General features: G+C 43.2%; 1 protein-coding gene across 3 annotated transcripts; it reads left to right on the forward strand.

The window, feature by feature from the left end:
• Positions 1 to 1,274: 1,274 nt before the first annotated feature.
• LOC147892921 (putative galactinol--sucrose galactosyltransferase 2) lies at positions 1,275 to 8,233 on the forward strand. 3 transcript variants are annotated; one of them, XM_087387821.1, is made up of 15 exons: positions 1,275 to 1,411; positions 2,693 to 3,007; positions 3,118 to 3,377; positions 3,745 to 3,835; positions 4,041 to 4,089; positions 4,199 to 4,290; positions 4,893 to 5,000; positions 5,115 to 5,255; positions 5,467 to 5,877; positions 5,975 to 6,116; positions 6,204 to 6,271; positions 6,416 to 6,550; positions 6,782 to 6,999; positions 7,135 to 7,223; positions 7,326 to 8,233. In XM_087387821.1, exons 2-15 carry the CDS (start codon positions 2,817 to 2,819, stop codon positions 7,680 to 7,682), a joined length of 2,352 nt encoding a protein of 783 aa, XP_087243947.1. In that variant the 5' UTR covers positions 1,275 to 1,411; positions 2,693 to 2,816; the 3' UTR covers positions 7,683 to 8,233. The 3 variants fall into 3 exon arrangements, with proteins under 3 accessions (XP_087243947.1, XP_087243945.1, XP_087243944.1); XM_087387819.1 differs by having other exon boundaries at positions 1,308 to 1,411; positions 2,296 to 3,007; XM_087387818.1 differs by lacking the exon at positions 1,275 to 1,411 and adding an exon at positions 2,149 to 2,436.
• Positions 8,234 to 19,865: the final 11,632 nt, after the last annotated feature.

Below are 19,865 nucleotides of genomic sequence, written 5' to 3' on the forward strand. Positions count from 1 at the left end.
ACGTGGTTCATGAGAGGTCATATTTCTATTTCATGGCACAATGCTACCTGCCTAACTAGGAGATGTTGGTTCGTTGTCTTCGTAAGGTCAAACCAGCGTCCAAAGCAAGCGTGTCACCGTTAGTCGTTGAAAATCGGTGCGAGCTTGTGTGCTTTGATCCAGTAACAACTGCAAGGTACTATGTACACAAATTCCAAGTAATGAAACGTCTCCTCAAACAGCCACAATTTTGGGCAACATGCTTGATTTCTTCTTTGTGGACTGAGTTCCAGAACAAAGGGACTCTAGATTGAAAACACTCCTTGACTCCGAAAATTGAGGCCTTCATCGACAAGTACATATACACAGATGTCTAAAATTGCTTTGTAAAACAATGAGTAGCAGGACCCTTCTACGACGGATTAGAGTCCCGCTCTGCTAGGTCTCAAAGTTGGGATCATAGATGCCTTTGGTTTCTAGGAAAAAAATATAAGGTTTCATTTACAAATCTCAAGCTTTAAGAAATTTTAAGGAAAATTCTCTCTCTCTCTCTCTCTCTCCCCCTCTCTGTGTCAGTTGCATTTACTCCCCCCCCCCCCACACAATCACGTGCATTATTATTATTATTATTATAATATAAATTATATATAAATTAATATAAATTGTATATATGTATACTCCTCTCCCCCCCTTCCTCTCTCTCTCTCTCTCCATGTGGCATCATAATACATACATACATCTATGCATGTATATACACTCCTCTCTCTCTCTCTCTCTCTCTCCCCCCTTCTCTCTCCCTTTCTTCTTCTCTCTCCCTTTCTCTCTCTCTCTCTCTCTCTCTCTCTCTCTATATATATATATATATATCTATATTAATATAAATTATAATATATAGTATATAATATAATATAAATTATAATATATAGTGTATAATATAATATAATATAATATATTATCTCCTCGCTCCCCCCCCCCCTCTCTCTCTCTCTCTCTCCTCCCGCTCTGTTTGTCTTCGTGTGTTTACGTGTGTGTGTGTTTCGAATGGTAATTTGAAAATGTTGGGATTGGGTCCGTGAAAAGGGCCACCGACGGAAGGCCGATGAGATAAGGTGCTGACGGGGACGGAGGGGAAGGCGGCGGCGAGGACGTGGGGGGATAGGATTGGAGAGGAGGCGGCCGCCGCTTAATCCGAGTCAGCAACGTGGACAAATGAGGAGGGGTCCCTAATTTTAAAAAGAGGCCCGAATCTTTGGCGTTGTCCAATCCCATTCAAATTCCCTAAATTGGACATCGCCCATCTAAATTCTTCTTCTTCTTCTTCTTCTTCATCTTCTTCTTCATCGTTTTTCTGTTGCCATTCTTGCTCCTTGCCATCTTCCAAACCTCCGGCATCTTCGTCTCGTCGAAACCGCAACCAGTTTTCCTCTCCAAGGTCTCTTCTCCCTCCCTCCCTCCCTCCCTCTCTCTCTCTCTCTCTCTCTCTCTCCCGTTTTTCTGATCGATTCCTTTGACATTTTCTTTCGTAGACCTCTGCGCGCGCGTGCGCCGTAGAGAACTCTGCCAGCGCGCGTGCGAGAGAGAGAGAGAGAGAGAGAGAGAGAGAGAGAGAGAGAGAAAGCGCAGCCTTGCATTTTTTCCGACGTACATTGTGTGTTTCCGTCCGCGAGAGATCGGGCTCCTCATCTCCTTCAGAAAAGGTTTTCCCACGCGTAGGATGCTTGCATGTGCTACCAATTAGGGTTTCCGCTGTTGTCTGAATGGTGCTGGAGGCATACTTTTTGTGAGAGATTCGTTGTTGTTGCATGCCGATGGCGAAAGAGATGAGGCTGAAGGAAGCTCGTCCTTCGAATTTTGGCGTATGTGTGCGCGTATCGGAGTGTGAGCGTGGCTTGTGCGGGAAAACATTGTGTTGCTCTGTGTGGAGCTTAGTGATTGTGTGATTGTTTGGCGATGGCGATTCGACTAGCTCGAGTAAGTAACACTTGAGAAATTCGAGGCAGAAAGACATAAGGATGGTCGGTGAAGAAATCTGCGAGCTTGTCATCTCGTCACGGTGACACTTTTGCATGCCTCTCACATCGCCATCTCCTCCCTCACAATCTTTGAATTTGCACGCAACCGATTCCTTATTTGCACCTCATTCCCCATCGCTTTTAGCTCAAATTTGCCTTTCTTTCATCCATCTCGCCCCCTCGCTTCTCCTTCCGTACACGCTTCGCTTGTTTCACCTCCCCTCGTTTCCAGCCTCCCCATGCAACGATTCGTTTTCTTCTCTCCTCTCCCGGTTTGTCTCACTCCTCCTCCTCTGCTTGGCAGCGCAAATGCGAACTCCGTCGCTGCACCCGAATCCTCTCACTATCGGGAACCCCGTTGTGTCTGTAACCGCTCCCCTTTTCCACAGTTCAACAACTGCCTGCTCTCGACCAAAAATTGGCCGCGATCGAACGCTTCTGCTCGGTTCGGCTACAAAATTTGCAACCTTGCTTCGTTGCCGCCCACGATACGATATATTTGGGTCCCCTCGTGCCACACAGATTGCTGCGCTTTCTCGCTTGCATCCCTCTCGGCAGAGATTGATTGATCTGCATTCCAACGGAACTCTAACAATCTCAGGAAACGGATCGTCTTTCGTGAAAAATTGTTTAACCCTTTGGGTTAGGAAGAGTTCTTCTGCTGTGAACTGTCAATCTGACTTCGCTCGTTATACCGACAGAACGTGCGACCCAAACATTTTGCTCTCCTTCGAGATACCAGCTCTCCGCCAGACTACTGATTCTTCTCCAATTCTTTTCGCTCCGCATTTTCAAGAAGCACCGCTTCAATCGGAAGAATTTCCAATGACGGTAACTGCGGGGATTAGCATCGTCGATGGCCGGCTTTTAGTCAAAGGAAAGACTATCTTGACGCAAGTGCCGGACAATGTCGTTTTGACATCCGGTACAGGGCTGGCTTCGGTACAAGGAGCATTCCTTGGTGCTTCAACCTCACACAGCAGCTGTCGCCATGTCTTTCAGCTTGGAGTTCTCAAGTAAGTAGAATTGATTTGCAAAAATAGAAATTACATTATTTCCATCCCATTTTGGTCTTGAAAGCTCCACAGGTCGCAAGTAAGGTCTCCTAACTCATAACTTTGTGCAGGGATCTACGTCTTCTTTGCTGCTTTCGGTTCAGTCTTTGGTGGATGACACAAAGAATGGGCACTTCTGGAAAGGACATCCCCTTAGAAACACAATTTTTACTTTTAGAAAGTAAGGATGGGTCTCCGTTGACAACAGAAATGGATTTGGCCGATGAAAACCAGACCGTGTATACGGTTTTCCTGCCACTATTAGAAGGATGCTTCAGGGCATCGCTGCAGGGAAACGAGAAAGATGAGCTGGAGCTTTGCTTGGAAAGTGGTACGTAATCTTTTTTGCATTGTACTTCTGGGTTGGCTTGCGTTTAGGCAAGGGCACTGACACGTATTATATATTCTCTACGTACATATTATAGACAATGATGGTGGGGATAGATGGTGGGGATAGCTTTTGAATATGCTATTATATCTGTGGTTTGCAATCTTTCATACATCCTTGCATACTTTCTGTGCAACAATGAAGGTTTGTCAGTTGCTGTTTTCGTATCTTTGTTCACAATGTTTGAAGGCTGAAGTCGAAGTAGTGCCTCTTAGGAGATCTGAGTCGAAGACACAGTACAAATTAATCAGGGCTTGGATTTTTTTGGGTCTCTGGTTATACTTAACCGTCAAATTTTGAATCTTTACAGGTGACACATCTGTTCAATCAAATGGGGGGTTCTACTCTGTGTTCGTTCATGCAGGAACAAATCCTTTTCAAGTAATAGCTGAAGCAGTCCAGTAAGTTCTTTGCCTTGCTTACAGTTTCTACTGGTATGTAGCATATGAAAAGAGACTAAGTATTTTAGCATCTGATAACCATTTGTATTAGTCACGGACTACATCTCTGGAGTTTGTTACATATGACCCTAGGCTGCACATAATTTGGGGCATAGCCTTTTATTGTACTGCAACTGACCTTTATTTGTTATTTATTTGCTACTAGAGCTGTTGAGATGCACATGCAAACATTTCATCGCCGTCAGGATAAGAAGGTACTGTTGTACGTTAAACACGATACACTCTGCATCTTAAGATTATTCATGATTCTGACATGTGGTCCTGCACTGGACACAGTACTTATAAACTCTGTCTACCTAACAGATGCCAGGAATGTTAGACTGGTTTGGGTGGTGTACATGGGATGCGTTTTATACAGATGTCACTGCTGATGGATTAAAAGAAGGTTTAAGAAGGTATCTTACAATCAGGATTTGCCCATCGCTTTTCACATGTCCTGCAATGTTGCACTTTATATCACATGCATTTGCACAGTGGGACTAATGTCGAAGTCGTTCTTGTTATATTGTCAAATTAATGTAGCTTTTTTAATTCAATTAGAATATCCTTCAGTCACATCATCATCATGCATATTGGTATGTCTCTCAGATGTGCGATTTAGATTCTTGTTGTGCTACATGGCCAAATGGCTCTCCTGATTGCACATTCTATTCCATAAATGATGGAAAACCCTTCCTGAACTCGTTACTGCTTCATCTCTTACAAAGAATACTTCCATTAGGCATGCTTCTTTGTTGCAAAAAGCACATATTGTTAGCTGATCAACGAACTCAAATCGCCAATATTTATTCTGGCCCACTCAGTTTTGAGTTCACTATTTAGTGGTGCTGCGATCTATGTGGGCATCGAGAAGTTGTAATCAAGATTGTTTTGTTTAATATCTGCTGGCTAGGGAAGGTCTCTTTTTATGTGTCTGCTGAGCCATGGCGTCATAACAAGAAGTTTCTTTCAAAACAATGTGAGCAGTGCAAGCTAAAAATATTGTTTCCTGTGATAGTTTGCAGGAAGGTGGCACTCCTACACGATTTGTTATCATAGACGATGGGTGGCAGTCCGTTGGAAATGATCAGGAGGAGCTCACTGGAGAAGCAACAGCAGGGACACAGTAAGATTCTTTATTATTTATTTTGCTTTCACACTTCCATATGCATTCTTGCAGTGCAAACATAATTTACTGTTATTGACCTCAAATTTCATTATTGTCTTCCTTGTGAAATAGATTTGCGAGAAGGTTGACTGATATCAGGGAGAATCACAAATTCCAAAAAGATAAAGATGGGAAGGAGGGTCAGAAGCAAGAAGATCCAGCATTGGGCCTACAGCATGTCATACGTGAAATCAAAGAGAAGCACAACCTGAAGTGAGTTTCTCATCCCATCATTTCGTTATGATTTGAGAAAGAGCCTTGATAATATAACAGCCTTTTATTAATTCGTAAGGTATCACAGGATTTACATGCGATGAGAGTTACAGTTCTTGTCATCACATCTATCACCGTAAATACGATAGATGCTTGTTGACAAACAAAGTGGTGGTTTCTCATGCCTACTGATTTTTATATCCAATCACAGGTATGTTTATGTGTGGCATGCAATAACTGGATATTGGGGAGGAATCAAGCCAGGTGTGGCAAAGATGGAGCATTATGAAACAGCTATGAAGTATCCAATTCATTCACCAGGCGTATTAGGTAATCAGCCTACCATGAGTGCTGACAGTCTAACTGTCAATGGACTCGGCCTGGCCCACCCCAAGAAGGTCTTTCATTTCTACAATGAACTTCACAGCTACTTGGCAGCAGCAGGGGTGGATGGAGTGAAGGTGGACGTACAAAACATTTTAGAGACCCTAGGAGATGGATTTGGGGGTCGGGTGTCACTAACAAGACATTACCATCAGGCCCTAGAGGCATCAATCGCTCGTAATTTTCCTGATAATGGCTGCATTGCTTGCATGAGCCACAATACTGATGGACTCTACAGGTAAGATTGTGTGCTTTGTGCCCGTGGTAGTAAAGTCTGAAGGCGTCAGGGGTGCAAATCAACAAATTTAAAATGTATTGCATGGTTGACATGGCAGCATCAAGCAGACTGCTGTTGTGCGAGCATCAGATGACTTCTGGCCTCGAGATCCTGCATCACATACTATTCACATCGCTTCTGTGGCGTACAACAGCATGTTTCTTGGGGAATTTATGCAACCAGATTGGGATATGTTTCAGGTACTTTTCACTATGGTTCTGCTCATTTCTTGTTGGTTCTAGCATTCTGCTGGCATTCTAACAGATATTGCATTTGAATTGTTGTAGAGTCTACATCCTGCTGCGGAATACCATGCAGCAGCTCGTGCCATTGGTGGCTGTCCGATATATGTCAGGTATGACATCACTACCTGTAATTTGGCACTTTGTTTCTTCCCGCAATGAAATGCAACATTTAGCTACCTTGTGCTGTGTTCCCTATGAATGAAAACGCTTGCTGAGATTTTAGATTGGTAAAAGCATGCGTTTATTGGTGGCAGTGACAAGCCAGGAAACCATGATTTTGAGCTGTTGAAAAGACTGGTCCTTCCTGATGGCTCCCTACTGCGCGCACAACTCCCTGGACGGCCAACTAGAGATTGCCTCTTTGCTGACCCTGCTAGAGATGGAAAAAGGTAAAAAATTAATAGATCAGCTCTGTTAAATTCAAAGTTAATGCTTGATGCAAGTAAGGCTTGGCACATGTATGGCATATAATGACTGCCTTGTAGTGGTGAACTATTAGTGTGACGTAGATGCAATTCTTCTTATAATAGAAAGCATATCGTTTGTGTGGGCCTAGATTACCAATTCAGAGATTGAGAGAGAATTCTTATCCCCATCTATATTGCCCATCTATATTGCAGTCTTTTGAAGATCTGGAATATGAACAAATATACAGGAGTAGTAGGAGCTTTCAACTGCCAGGGTGCAGGCTGGTGTAAGGTGGGCAAGAAGAACTTGGTTCATGATGGAGCTCCGGCTAGTATTACTGGAAGTGTGCACGCAAGAGATGTGGACTTCCTCGGTGAACTAGCTCCACAGGGTTGGATGGGCGATTGTATTGTGTACTCTCATAAAGGAGGTTAGTCTGTCTGCCTGGCAACGTGCACAAAAGAATTAATTCCGATGAGGATGTTATTCCTGTGCTTTCTGTCATACGATTTTGAATTCTCTTTGTTTCATTTTATTGAATTTGGGTACCCACGGTGTTCTGCAGGTGATTTAATTTGCCTTGCAAAGGGCACCGCTCTACCAGTCACGCTTAAAGTTCTCGAATATGAATTGTATACAGTTTCGCCTATAAAGGTGATTCTTTTCTCGACAAATCTTAACATCTGTCATTTCTTGTGTGTCTACGAAACATCAAATTCACTTCCACATTACTGATTCTTTGGCGGTTTGGAACAGCGATTGGCCTCTGGCACGGCATTTGCACCTATCGGTCTCCTCAAGATGTTCAACTCAGGGGGTGCCATTCTTTCACTAGACTATGAGTGGCATGAGAATATCTTACATGCTGAACTAGTGGAGAAGCCCACGGACACACATTATGAGAATGGTAGAACAGTGCCCGAACAGGTTGCTTCAGTTAGAATGAAAGTTCATGGATCTGGAGAGTTTGGAGTGTATTCATCAGTAAAACCGAGGGGGTGTTTGGTGGACTCTGTTACAACGGATTTCTCATACGTACCTGAAAGTGGGCTAGTAAGAATTTTGCTGCCTAGTAAAAAATCTCAATATCAGGATGTGGTTATTGAAGTTTGATGGGCAAAGCTATGAAATTTGGGCTGTGTGGAAAGTTTATTAGGACTGCAAGCCACTGAAATGCTTGACGAGTGCAGAACCAGACAGCAATGCCAAAGGTGGTCGTGGGCAGATTATCAGTAAACTTGGAGATCGTCTACATTGACAATAGGACGATTTGCAGTTCTTATAGCAGTCTTAACACATTTATTGGTTTAAAAGTTCCAAGGGCCATCTCTTGACGATTGCCATGGGAGCAGATCAAATTTGATCGCTCTAAAAGATCAGTTGCATTCATCCTCCAGCAACGTAAACCTTCTTCTACTGCCTCTTAGGCTATTTGTTCGGGATTAAGGCTCCCGAAATTCATGATTGCTCCTTTCCAATTCTACATTGCATTAGTTTCTCCTCATGTAGCGGGGTGATCTTCTGTTGCCTGATTCACACAGGCCACAAATACCATTTGTATATCACATTTATTTGGCGAGGATCCTCGATTGATTGAAATATTTAACATGCACGGTCTCTGACATTGGAAAAGAGCCTTTTCACCATATGCTATGATTTTTTGTTCATTTGTCTCGGACAATTTGAAAGGGACCTTGGAAATGAAATGTTTCTGAGGATCTTGCAAGTCGTTTTCTATAGAGAAGAAAGCTTAGTAGATTTAATGTTTACTCCAACCGGTGAAAATGTGCGCTTGGTAGGTTATGCTAGAGTCCTGGGAAACATGTGAAGGTAAACTTTTTAAATTGTGCTAGGGCTCTTCTTAGATTATGCTAGAGTGAAACTATTCCAATATAAACGTCACTATTTTTACACTCTTTCTTTTGCTTGTTGGAGTCATTTTGAATTCCACCACACTTTCCTTGATCTTGCTCATTTTCATTTCCAAGTCCAAGCTTTCTTACCATCCACTCTTGCAATTCCTCTCCCATAGCATTCTAAAAAACTCCCTCAATCCCACTCTCTGCCTCACCCTCTTTGACTAGCAAGCTCAAGGAAGATGCCATCTCACTTTCCAAGAACTCTTGGAAGAGGCAAGCTCCAGGAACAAGGTATTGTCCCTCTCCCTCTCCCTCTCCCTCTCCATCTTCCTTCCCCCCTTTAAGAAACAAGGAATAAGGTATGTCACTGTCCCTCTCCCTCTTCCTCTTTCTCGTTGCCTTTCCGGGCACACATTTGCGATGAGATTACTCTCCCTCAATTTGTACACGTGTCCCTACAAATAAAAACCATGCTCCACAGGTTCGAATGAGGGGTGAAGGCCATGACCTCTAGCACCCCCCTATGGACCAAACCTCGAGGTAAACAACAATGTGATGTTGACCAAACCTGACCAAGACCAAACACAAGGTTGGGCCAATCACAAAGACCATCCACCTCCAATCACCACGGGTAGCTAGTGTGCCAAAATCCATGAGGTGTTGACATGTGGTAGTGGCGGTGCCTTTTTGGACAACACTTGTGTACTTGTTGTAGAGGTGTCACGATCTGTGGTGGATTGAAAAGTGTGAATTGGTTTTGAAGGGTGGCTACTGGTGCACTAGGGGCTATCTATCGGTTGGTTTGGTGATGTGGACTTTGAAGGTACTTTGGGCTGCTTTGGTTTCCTAACCCAACGCAGTTTGTCCGAAGTTGCCGATTGTTTTTGTGCTGGCCTTAGATTTGGTCAATGCTTTGATTGGTGCTAGCCTTTAATTTGGTTATCGCTTTGAATTGTGCTTCGGGTTTCGTATACAAGGGGCTTATGGGGGTGTTGATATGCACCCCTGATGTAATGCAGAGTGGTTTGTGGAATAAAAAAGAAAATTGCGGAGGCATGTGTTACTCGCACGTTACAAGATGAGAGTTGCATCCGATAAAGCATTCCTACCTTGGGAGAACCTTGAATATACTAGACCCTTGAGATCTCCACAATCATCCCCTCTCAGAGATTTTGGGGAGGATATGGAGCTCAACGTGTGGCTATGGGGCGGGACCTAGAGACCCCTCATCAACACGATTTTCAAGACACATGGCATTCAGTGCAATTCCCAACACCAAATGACTCCCCAAGGGAGCTCTTATACATGCACAAAGTCCTCAAATTTAGCCAACTAGTCATGCATTCTGCCAATCCACCAAATTGACCAACAAAGTTAGGTAGCTCATTGCTTTGTCCTAGCCTATAAATAGGCCCTTTTCTAGCACTTATATCTACCTAGAATCCTTTCCAAGGCTTCTTGCACAAATTCATGCCCCTTTGCAAACCCTATGTGTTGGCATGTGCTCGGCCTAAAACAAACCCAAGAAGGATGAATAATTATGTTGCCCATGTGGTAGCCTATTTTCTTACCAACACCTCTCAATCCCTCCCTCTAATTGGTTTGATCCCCTTGTCCTCATATGGGGACTTTTAGTTAGGGATTTGACCTCCACCCTCTTCCCTCCCGTCCCCCCCTCCCCTCCCAACTATCCCATTCCATCCCTTTTTCCCTTTCCCCTCTCCCCTCCAATTTTCCCCCTCCCCTTTCACCTTTCCCATTTTCCCTCTTCCCTCTTCCCTCTCTCCTCTCCTTTTTCCCTTTCCCCCTTTCCCTCTTCCCTCTTCCCTCTCTCCTCTCCTTTTTCCCTTTCCCCTCTAAAATTCTCTCTCCCCTTTCGCCTCTAAAATCCCCTTGCCCCTTTCCCTATTCTCCTCTCCCCTCTCCCCTCCCCTCTCTACTTTCAAATTTCCCCTCTAAAATCCCCTCTCCCCTCTCCCCTCTCCCATTCTCCCTTCCCCTTTTCGCCTTCCCTCTCTCTAAGGAGGTCTTTGATTGGTGGGTTAGCGTTGTCTTAGTTCCACTCAAATTCCTTCTGCCAATGATAGAAAGTGTTGCATGATGTTGAGCCAACAAAGTGCATGTGTACATCCACCCAACGACTGACACTAATAGTAAAGTGGGAACAGAACCAAAATAAGGATTCAAGCGGAACCCATAGATTGGCTTTAGTAGCTTTGTAGAGGTTACCATCCAATGTGGCAAGCTACAAAGGTTCATATCAAATTTTGCCAACACTTTGGTAGGGACCCAGCCATTGCATCTTCAATTTATTGGGATATGGTCCCATGCAAGAGTTAAATGCTCATACTACATCACCGAGCTCAAACATCAGGAACATAGTATGTTGGTCCACAAAAATCTTTCATCTGTGTTGAACCACTTATGTTGTCCATAGACCCTAACTTTCCTCCTCTAAGCCAACAATGGGCGTTGAACTACTCATGTTGTCCATGGATCATGTAACTTTCCTCCTCTAAAGCCAACACTTGGCATTGGACCACTTATGTTGTCCATGGACCATGTAACTTTCCTCCTCTAAAGCCAACAATTGGCATTGAACCACTTATGTTGCCCATAGACCATGTAACTTTCCTCCTCTAGAGCCAACAATTGGCGTAGATGATGCTCTTCTAATTCCTTGGATTGTCACAAAGCAATCCAAATATTACAAATTCAATTGGAACCATAGCCTAGATCCAAGCCATAGGCTAAAGAAGCAGAGTCTGACTCGTAGCAATTTTGTAAGCTATTTTGGAACGCACAAAGAGCAGATTAGAGTTATTGGTCGCAATCCATCTAGTTTGCATTCATGATCTTCTTCAAAATTTGCTAAAATCTTGTTGGAAGACTCTACCTAGTCATTTGCTTGTGAGGCAAGTAGTAGATTGTTGGCTTCTTACGAGTTATCATGTGCCTTTGAGTAAGTTGATGAATCATTGCATTAAGAAAGTGACCACTCTAATCACTCACCAACTCAATGGGGCAACCACAGACTCGGACTTGATCATCTCATATAGGAGATTGGCCACGGATTTCACCCCAATTATCTCTCAAAGCTCAAGCTCCCACCTAGTTGGTGCAGTAATCGGCTGCCACAATTATATAGATGTTGCCAATCCATTGCGTAGTAGGCTTAATTGGACCAAAAAAATCCAATCCCCACTTTAACAATGGGTCCAAACGTAACACCAGATCATGGGGTGTAGATCCGAGGCTTCAGTTTTCCCCAATACTATGGATAGCTATCACATCTATAAGAATACCACCATGCATTCTTGATTAGCGTGGGCCACAAGAAACTAGTTTACAAAAGTCTTTGGATGTCGCCTTTGTACGAAAATGACCCCCACTAATCGTGTAATGAGATCTGTAATGAGCTTTAGTGCAATACTATAGATTGTTGATGACTTCGAAATGCACCGGCAAATTACTTGGTCAATCCCCATGCAATAAAATTGTTTCGTGGTTACCATGAAGGACTTACAATAGATCACAAATTGTTGCCATTGATATCTCATCATGCTAACAAAAAAGCTCCTAATTTAAAGATCATCATCATCTCATCATACAAATCATGGCCAAGAGTGATCACCAATAGATGTAGCTCAGGCAATTGAACTAGCTCTCTAACTTGCCCCAAAAGCCTATGCAAACAACTTCATCCACTATTATTTCGGCTCAAAAAATATATGTATAAAATATAAGAACGATCTAGAATACTTACAAAGTAAGTTAGGAATGCAACCTTGCCACTCGAACCTAGGTTGCCCCACTTTTTTGTGCGAGCTTTTCCAGCTCAGCATTTCTGCTGGTGCTTGTCGGGGTCTTCCCTGGCCAAATTTTAATCTTTCTTATGGCAACGACACGACTTCCCTTGATGGGACCCTCTTGTTGCTTTGTAGATTACCTCTTTTCGATGCTTCAACAATTGATACATTTGCTTTTTCATCCACCCTAATCCAAAAATTAAGTTCTTGGGCATGGGAAACTCGTCACAGAAACTCTTTAGGCCATTAGTCCTTTTTTTTCCCTTGTAGGTTGAAAATTGAAGTCCATCATGAGTTCTTTGAACTTTGTATGCCAAAGATGCCACATCTATGACATAACAATAGACCTATGTGAGTCCATGATGATAAACTCATTGGCATCAATGGAATAGTGTCCAAGTGAGGCCCTAATACAGTCATTGGCTATATGAGAGATAGTACTCTTGGACATGTCCAAGTGCCCTACAGCAATTGTGAGGCCCTAATACATTCATTGTCTATATGAGAGATAGTACTCTGCCTATCCCTTATTCTTGTTGCATATATTGCTTGAGCGTTGAGATGTTGTGAGGATTTATGGGACTTCTTTGACCTCTCATGCTCTTCCTCCATCTTCACATGATGGTCTCTTGTGCCTTTGGGGAAAGCTTTTTCTAATACATAAAATTCTTCCTACTAGGTCCACTTTCTGTCCCTCTCTCACGATCACTCCCACATGATGCAATCCCACTAGATGCCATATCTATAAACATGGAATCATATGGAGTTGTTACAAGCCAACATTGTGATTATGCAAAACATATATACATGCCCATGTCCATATCTACAACCCATTATTATTTATTAAAAGAATGCCCATTAAATTACAAAGAACAAGAAAAAGTATCCATTCTTATTAACCAAAAAGATATTTATGTATTTCCATTACTTCCCTTACTTCCTTTACTTATTTTGGCTCTTTGCACCTCCCTTGCTTATACCTCCTTTGTCTTTTCTCTTGGTTGCCTCCTTGTCTCTTCTTGTGTCCCTTCTCTCTAATAATATTTTGCATTTCCTCCATAGAATCTTCTAAATTCTCTTGATTAGTCTTATCTTGATCCTCTTTCTCCATGATAGGTCCATATGTATTGAGGACAAGATGTGCTAGGGAGGAGTGGTATGCCTACTTCACCATCCATAATCTCATGGTAGTGGCTATAGCACTGCTTCAAGTATGTTATGAAAGCTGATTTATTGGGGGCGCTTGGAAAAAATGATTTTCCTTTGAAAAGTGACTAACAAAAGACCCGACACAAAGATCAATTTTTGAAAAAAGAGAGGTTCTAAACCCCCATGCATGACCATGCAATTTCATGACAATGCCATACGATTCAAATTTCCATTCCAATACCATACAAATAGGAAGGAGAGAGAGAGAGAGAGAGAGAGAGAGAGAGAGAGAGAGAGAGAGAGAGAGAGAGAGAGAGAGATTCATTCTTGAAAGGTGGAGAGGGAGAGGAAAAGAACAAGAAAAAGGAAATTTGAAAGGGAAAGGGAGAGAAAGGAAGAAACGGGGAGAGGGAAAGAAAGAGGAAAACCAAAAAGCTTGAGAGGAAGAGAGAAAGAAAGAAAGCTAAGAGGAGAAGGAGAGAAAGAGAGAAAGGAAGAGCGGGAGAGAAAAAGAACAAGAAGAGATGAGACTTTAGAGGGAGAGATGGAAAAATGAGAGGAACAAAGTTTAATTTGAGAGGGAGAGGGAGAAAAAGAAAGAAAGAATAACTAAAACAAAATATTAGAGGGGAAGAAGGGAGAGAAAATGAGTAAGAAAACATAAGACTTGAGAGGGAGAGATGGGAAATAGAGAGGGAAAAAAATGAAACTTGAGAGGGAGAAGGTGAAAGAAAGTGTGGCTTCTCCTCCTCAGCATTAGGTGCTTCATCTATGGCATCAAGGTGTATGACACCTTCTTGGCTTTACAGCAATATCAACTAGCACGACACAAGTTCCATAGCCACTGGACTAAAGGAATGGCAATCTAGGTACGTGCTCTTGCAATAAGCCATAACCAGAGGATGGGTAATAAAATGGATCTGGGAGTATGTTGTCTCAATGCCAACATGGACTTAGGTAGAACAGAATGTGTGTGTAGAGTAGCAGCAATGCTCTGCTTATACTTGCATAAGGCTAGAAATAATCCCTCTTAGAAATCCAACTTGCATGTTCTACATGCAAGTTCTACATATGATTCCTACATGCAACTCCTACATGCGAGTTCTACATGCAACTCCTACATGCAAGTTCTACATGCAACTCCTACATGCGAGTTCTACATGCAACCCCTACATGCAAATCCTACATGCAACTTCTATATGCAAGTTCTACATGTAGAGAGAGAATGTCATACAATTCCTACATGCAGAGAGAGAAGCTCTCTAACTTGTATAAATACCCCATAATGGAATGAAGCCCACACTCTTGGGGGCATTGTGTTGAATTCTACTTTGGTATTCCAAGCAATTGTCTCAAGTGTCCATGCTTCCTTGCACTCCACGTCCAAAAGCATGTCCTAACCTTGCAACTCCTCCTCCCCTCTTCTCCAACCTTGCAACCTATCCTCTCCTTCTCCTCCTCCCTCTTCCTCCTCCTCCCCCCTCCTCCTCCCTTCTCCCCCTCCCTCCTTCTCCTCCTCCTCCTCCCTCCTCCTCCTTTCTCCTCCTCCCTCCTTCTCCTCCTCCCTCTTCCTCCTCCTCCTCCCTTTTCCTCCTCCTCCCCCCTCCTGCTCCCTCCTCTCTCTTCTTTCCCCCATGCTCTTATACCTTCTTCCTCTCCCACTCCTATGCTCCCCCTAAACCCTTAGTTCCTCAACCCTTAACCTCCATGATCTACAAGGGAGATGATTTCTCCACCATGTACTCTACCCTGAACCTTGGAACTTCTTCTAAACTCTGGAACCTCTCTCTAAACCTTGGAACCTCCTTCTAAACCTTGGAACTCCTTCTAAACCTTGGAACCTCCTTCTAACCTTGGAACCTCTTCTAAACCCTAGAGCCTCCGTCTAAACTCTGGAACCTCCTTGTAACCCTCAAACTCCTCCTAAACCCTACAACCCCCAATGAAGACAAAAGCCTTCATTACCTCAACCATGATGATACACGTTCCTTTTACACATGCATGCACTATGTTTGGTTAACACACTTAAGCCTATGTCTCTCACCGAAACACGACTCGAGGTCCTAAGCTACACATATACTGCTACACATATACTACAAACGACAACCCCGATATATCTATAGGTGACAAAAAGCCTTGGAACCCTACATACTGAGAATACCCCCTGCTCTTCGCAGAAGCCATGGGAAAGAGCCAACAATCCTTATGGGCATATCAAACCACACTCAAGGTCAATACATGGAATACACCTTTTCAATTGGTGTACGACATTAAAGCTATGGTCCCACTAGAATTTTTAATACCAAGCCTATGGATAGCAGTACATGAATGCATGGGAGATCATGCATCCTTGAAAGAAAGGCTCTATCAATTGGAGAAGCATGCAGAGACCAGATTAGTCACCTACCATGCCATGAAAATAGAAAAACGCAGAAGAAAGGCATGGTTTGACAAAAATCTTAAAGCCAAAGACATCAAGGGAGGTGACCTAGTCTTGTTATACAATGCCAAAGTACACAAGGTAAAACTCAAGCATCTATTTCAAGGAACCTACCGAGTCAGAAAAAATGAATCCCATCGGAGTTGTGCTTCTAGAAACATTGGATGGAGTCCAATTCAACACAACTATAAACAGAATCCAATTGAAGTGCTACTACTTCAACACGCAAGCCATCCTCGATAAAAATGAAGATTTGGGAAACCCAAGTCTTCCTTAGTTAGGATTAGATTGTATCACGACTCACTTCATATGTACGTCTTTGCACATATAGGTAGCATCGACCGATTTCAACCTAGGGCTGAGAAGTGATGCATGAGTCCTAGCTACCCTATGAAATCCCAACAACAATAAAAAAATCATATAGTTAGTGTCTACCTAGTTACTAGGTCATGTGCACTCACACGCTTTCACTTAGACACATAGTCAATTTCATGAATAATTGTGCCACACACTTTCATTCCACATTCTCAAAGCATGTGTAAAAATAAGATCTCTCACAAACACACACAAATTTCATACCTGCATGCCAACTAATTGAATGATCAATGGTATACCATATGCACATGGATTCAGGTTCAGAAACAATGCCGCCACTAAAGAGGATGCGAAGAAAGATCCCACCGCCTTAGCCACAAGATCCCCTCCAAAGTTTGCAGCCATCTACCTCCTCTCAACCACCATGGTGACCATAGGCATTTGTGGTTTAGAGTGATATCTATGAGGAGGATTCTGTGCATGACATGGAAACCCAAGAAGAACAAATGCCACCCTAGTCACCATCGGCCTACACAACCATTGATGTGCCTAGTCATTCGAACTTGTGTTGCCACCTACATTGACTGATGCTCTTTCCAATGCAACAACATCTTTCTTAGAGCAAAGGGGTCTGGGCAGTTTGTATGAGAGCCTAAAATAATTGGAGCATAGTCCTACAATGACCACATACATCAGGAACTTTCTCCATTCTTACCACTTTGGCAATGCACAGGTTGGCAAGTACGACACCATCACTGTACATCAAATCCCACTCAACATTATCCTCGATAGTACAGTCATTTAAACGGCCTTCTCACTCCTAACACAAGGTGCAAAATACCCTACAAGGCCTGTTCATGCTAAATTTCTCAAAGTACAACCTCTGCTCGGTCGCCAAGGGCATAATGTTCCATAGGGATGACATATTACTTTGCACCATCATTAACCCTCACCTCAAGGAAACAGCACAAATCCTATCCACAATCTTGGGGGTTAAGTGTGGCAAGAATTGATCCCTTCCACTTTGCACATTTGTTTTGCTAAGTAGGAAGCTAAAGCAAGACTGGATCCAGGACTTAGTCATCTTCTTCACAAAAAGCCTAGCTTGGTTCATCAGGCCAAAAATGTAAAATTCCATACTTATTGGCTGTAATCATCAATAAAGAGCTATAGGAATGAGAAATGACTCAGCCCCAGCCACCAAAACCGATTGAGGAGTTGGACATCACCTTGTCACCAGCATGGGAGCCGTCACCAACTTCTCCTACTATCACATTGCCAAATGTGGATACCTAAGAAGAGATGCCTATTCTGGAGATTGAAATTGAGGAATTGCCCCACGAGATGCTATAACTCGGTGCACACCTACAACCACTATATCTCCAATAACAGTAGCAATAGGAGCCTGAGGCTAGAATGGAACTAGGGCTTGGAACCAGGGCTTGAGGCTACATTGGCACCAGCACTGCCCATCGACACCATGCCAATCCATGAGCCACAAGGAGAGCTAGTGCCAAATCAATAGTATGACTACTATACCCAAGTGACTGAAGCCAAATATAGCTGATAGCAATAGTATAAGCTACGGCAATCCTATAGACCTCCTATGACTTTTTTATCTCCGCACATGCTCAGCAGATAGAGGCACGGGTACAAGCTTGACTCACTCTAATCCACAAGGAAGAAGAGCTTTGGGATTGCCAAGACAAGCTTGAAGACATGCAACAATCTTTGGCAATACACACGTTCAGCATTGAAGAGCTTACAAGGGACTGCAGAATCTTAAAGGACCAACTTGCTACCACTAAAGAGGCCATCACTTCACAAGCACAAGTCTTGGACCAATGGTCCAATACGACTGAAGTCATTCCTCAACAAGCATAGGTCACCTTGCAAATGAGTAAGCTTAAGGAGGCATATACATCCATCTACCATAAATATAAAGAGAAAATGGATGAGATGCAATTCCAAAAGATAATCATCTCCAAGCTTGAACTCCAATTGCTAGTGTACAACAATGAGGAAATGGAAGACAACACCAATGAAGTCCCACTTTAATGCACAACAGTGGTGTACCAAGAGCTTGTGGCCGCTCTACAAGCAAAAGATCACCTCAACGCATGAGTGCTTATCCAATGGAAGTAATTCCAAATGAGCTGTGGGAGCAAAAGTATCCTGATAATCAAAACCATGTACCTATGCAAATCCTTTTGCCATGAGCCGAGCCTTGTACTTATCCAACATGCCGTCAGACTTATACTTGGTCTTGTACACCCACTTGGTGCCGATTACCTTGCGTTTTGGTGGTCGATCCACAAGGTCCCAAGTGTTATTCTTCATTATGGAGCCATACTGCGACTACATAGCCTCCATCCACCTATCATCACCCTGTGCCTCTTCAAGACACTTGGGTTCTTTAGCATGGATCACCTCTCTTATCAAAGCGTAGTTGACCAAGTGTTCCTGCGCCCTTCTTTGCTCCTCTAATCTCTTGGACCGGCGGTGTTCGGATGGTTCCTCCTCAATGGTTGGAGGTTCTCTGCTATCCAAAAGCTACTTTACCCACTTCGGGAATGGCCATTGCCGTTGTGGTTTTGCAGGCTCTTCTTCCTCTTCTTTATCTTGAATCCTCCCAAGCATAGTTGGGGGAGTTCATCAGTCTGTTGTTAGTGGTTGTACTGGATGGATATCTTGGTCTTGGTTGTCTGGGAAGGAAGCATCCTCCTCCAATTAATGCGGCTGTTTTGAGAAGACCACATCGCGACTTACTATTACCTTCTTGGTAACAGGATTATAGAAATGATAACCCTTCGCCTCTTCACTGTAGCCCAAGAAAATACACTTCTGGCTCTTCAATTCCCATTTGGTCCTATTAGCATCAGGGACGTGCACAAAACAGTCACATCCAAAAACTCTGAAATGTGCAGTTGAAGGTTTCTTACTAGAAAAGGCCTGCAGTGGAGTCATCCCATTCACAGCCTTCGTGTAGCTACGATTCAGAATGTAAACTACTATGTTACATGCTTTAGCCCAGAAAGTCTTTGGCAAATCTTTCCCTTTCATCATACTCCTGCCCATTTCACAGATGACGTGCATCTTGCGCTCTGCTACTCCATTTTGATATGATGTATGTGGCAGGGGTTTCTGCCTCTTGATCCCGTGACTTTTGCAATAACTTGCAAATTCACTTGAAGTGAACTCACCACCTCTGTCTGATCTCAACTTCTTCACCTTCCTCCCCATTTCTTTCTCGACCATTACATGCCATTCTTTGAACTTACTAAAAGCCTCATCTTTAGTCTTCAGGAAGTATATCCATATCCTTCTACTATAGTCATCGATCAACATCATGAAGTAGTAGGAACCACCCAAAGCTTTCGTCTCCATCTTTTCGTAGAGGTCCGTGTGAACGAGCTCTAGAGGAGCCTTTGCCTTGCTGGCCTCTTTAGGAAAGGGCTGCCGATGCTGCTTGCCCATCATGCAAGCTTCACATACATCAAGCAGTTCTATAATTTTTGGTAGGTCTGCAATCATTCCACTTTTATGCATCTCCTTTAAAGAACTAAGGTTTAGATGACCAAACCTTTCATGCCACAACTTAGTGTTACTCACATCGGCTCGAGCACTGAAAGTTGAGAGTTCATAGATGTTGTTGCGCCATGTACCTTTACCAATGACCTTCCCTTGAAGATCCAAAATCTGTGTACCATTCTTATCGAAGTGA

This window comes from Dipteris shenzhenensis, chromosome 16 (genome assembly GCF_047967505.1).
Source record: "Dipteris shenzhenensis isolate YYH24624 ecotype China chromosome 16, Dip_SZ_1.0, whole genome shotgun sequence".
Lineage (NCBI taxonomy): Eukaryota > Viridiplantae > Streptophyta > Polypodiopsida > Gleicheniales > Dipteridaceae > Dipteris > Dipteris shenzhenensis.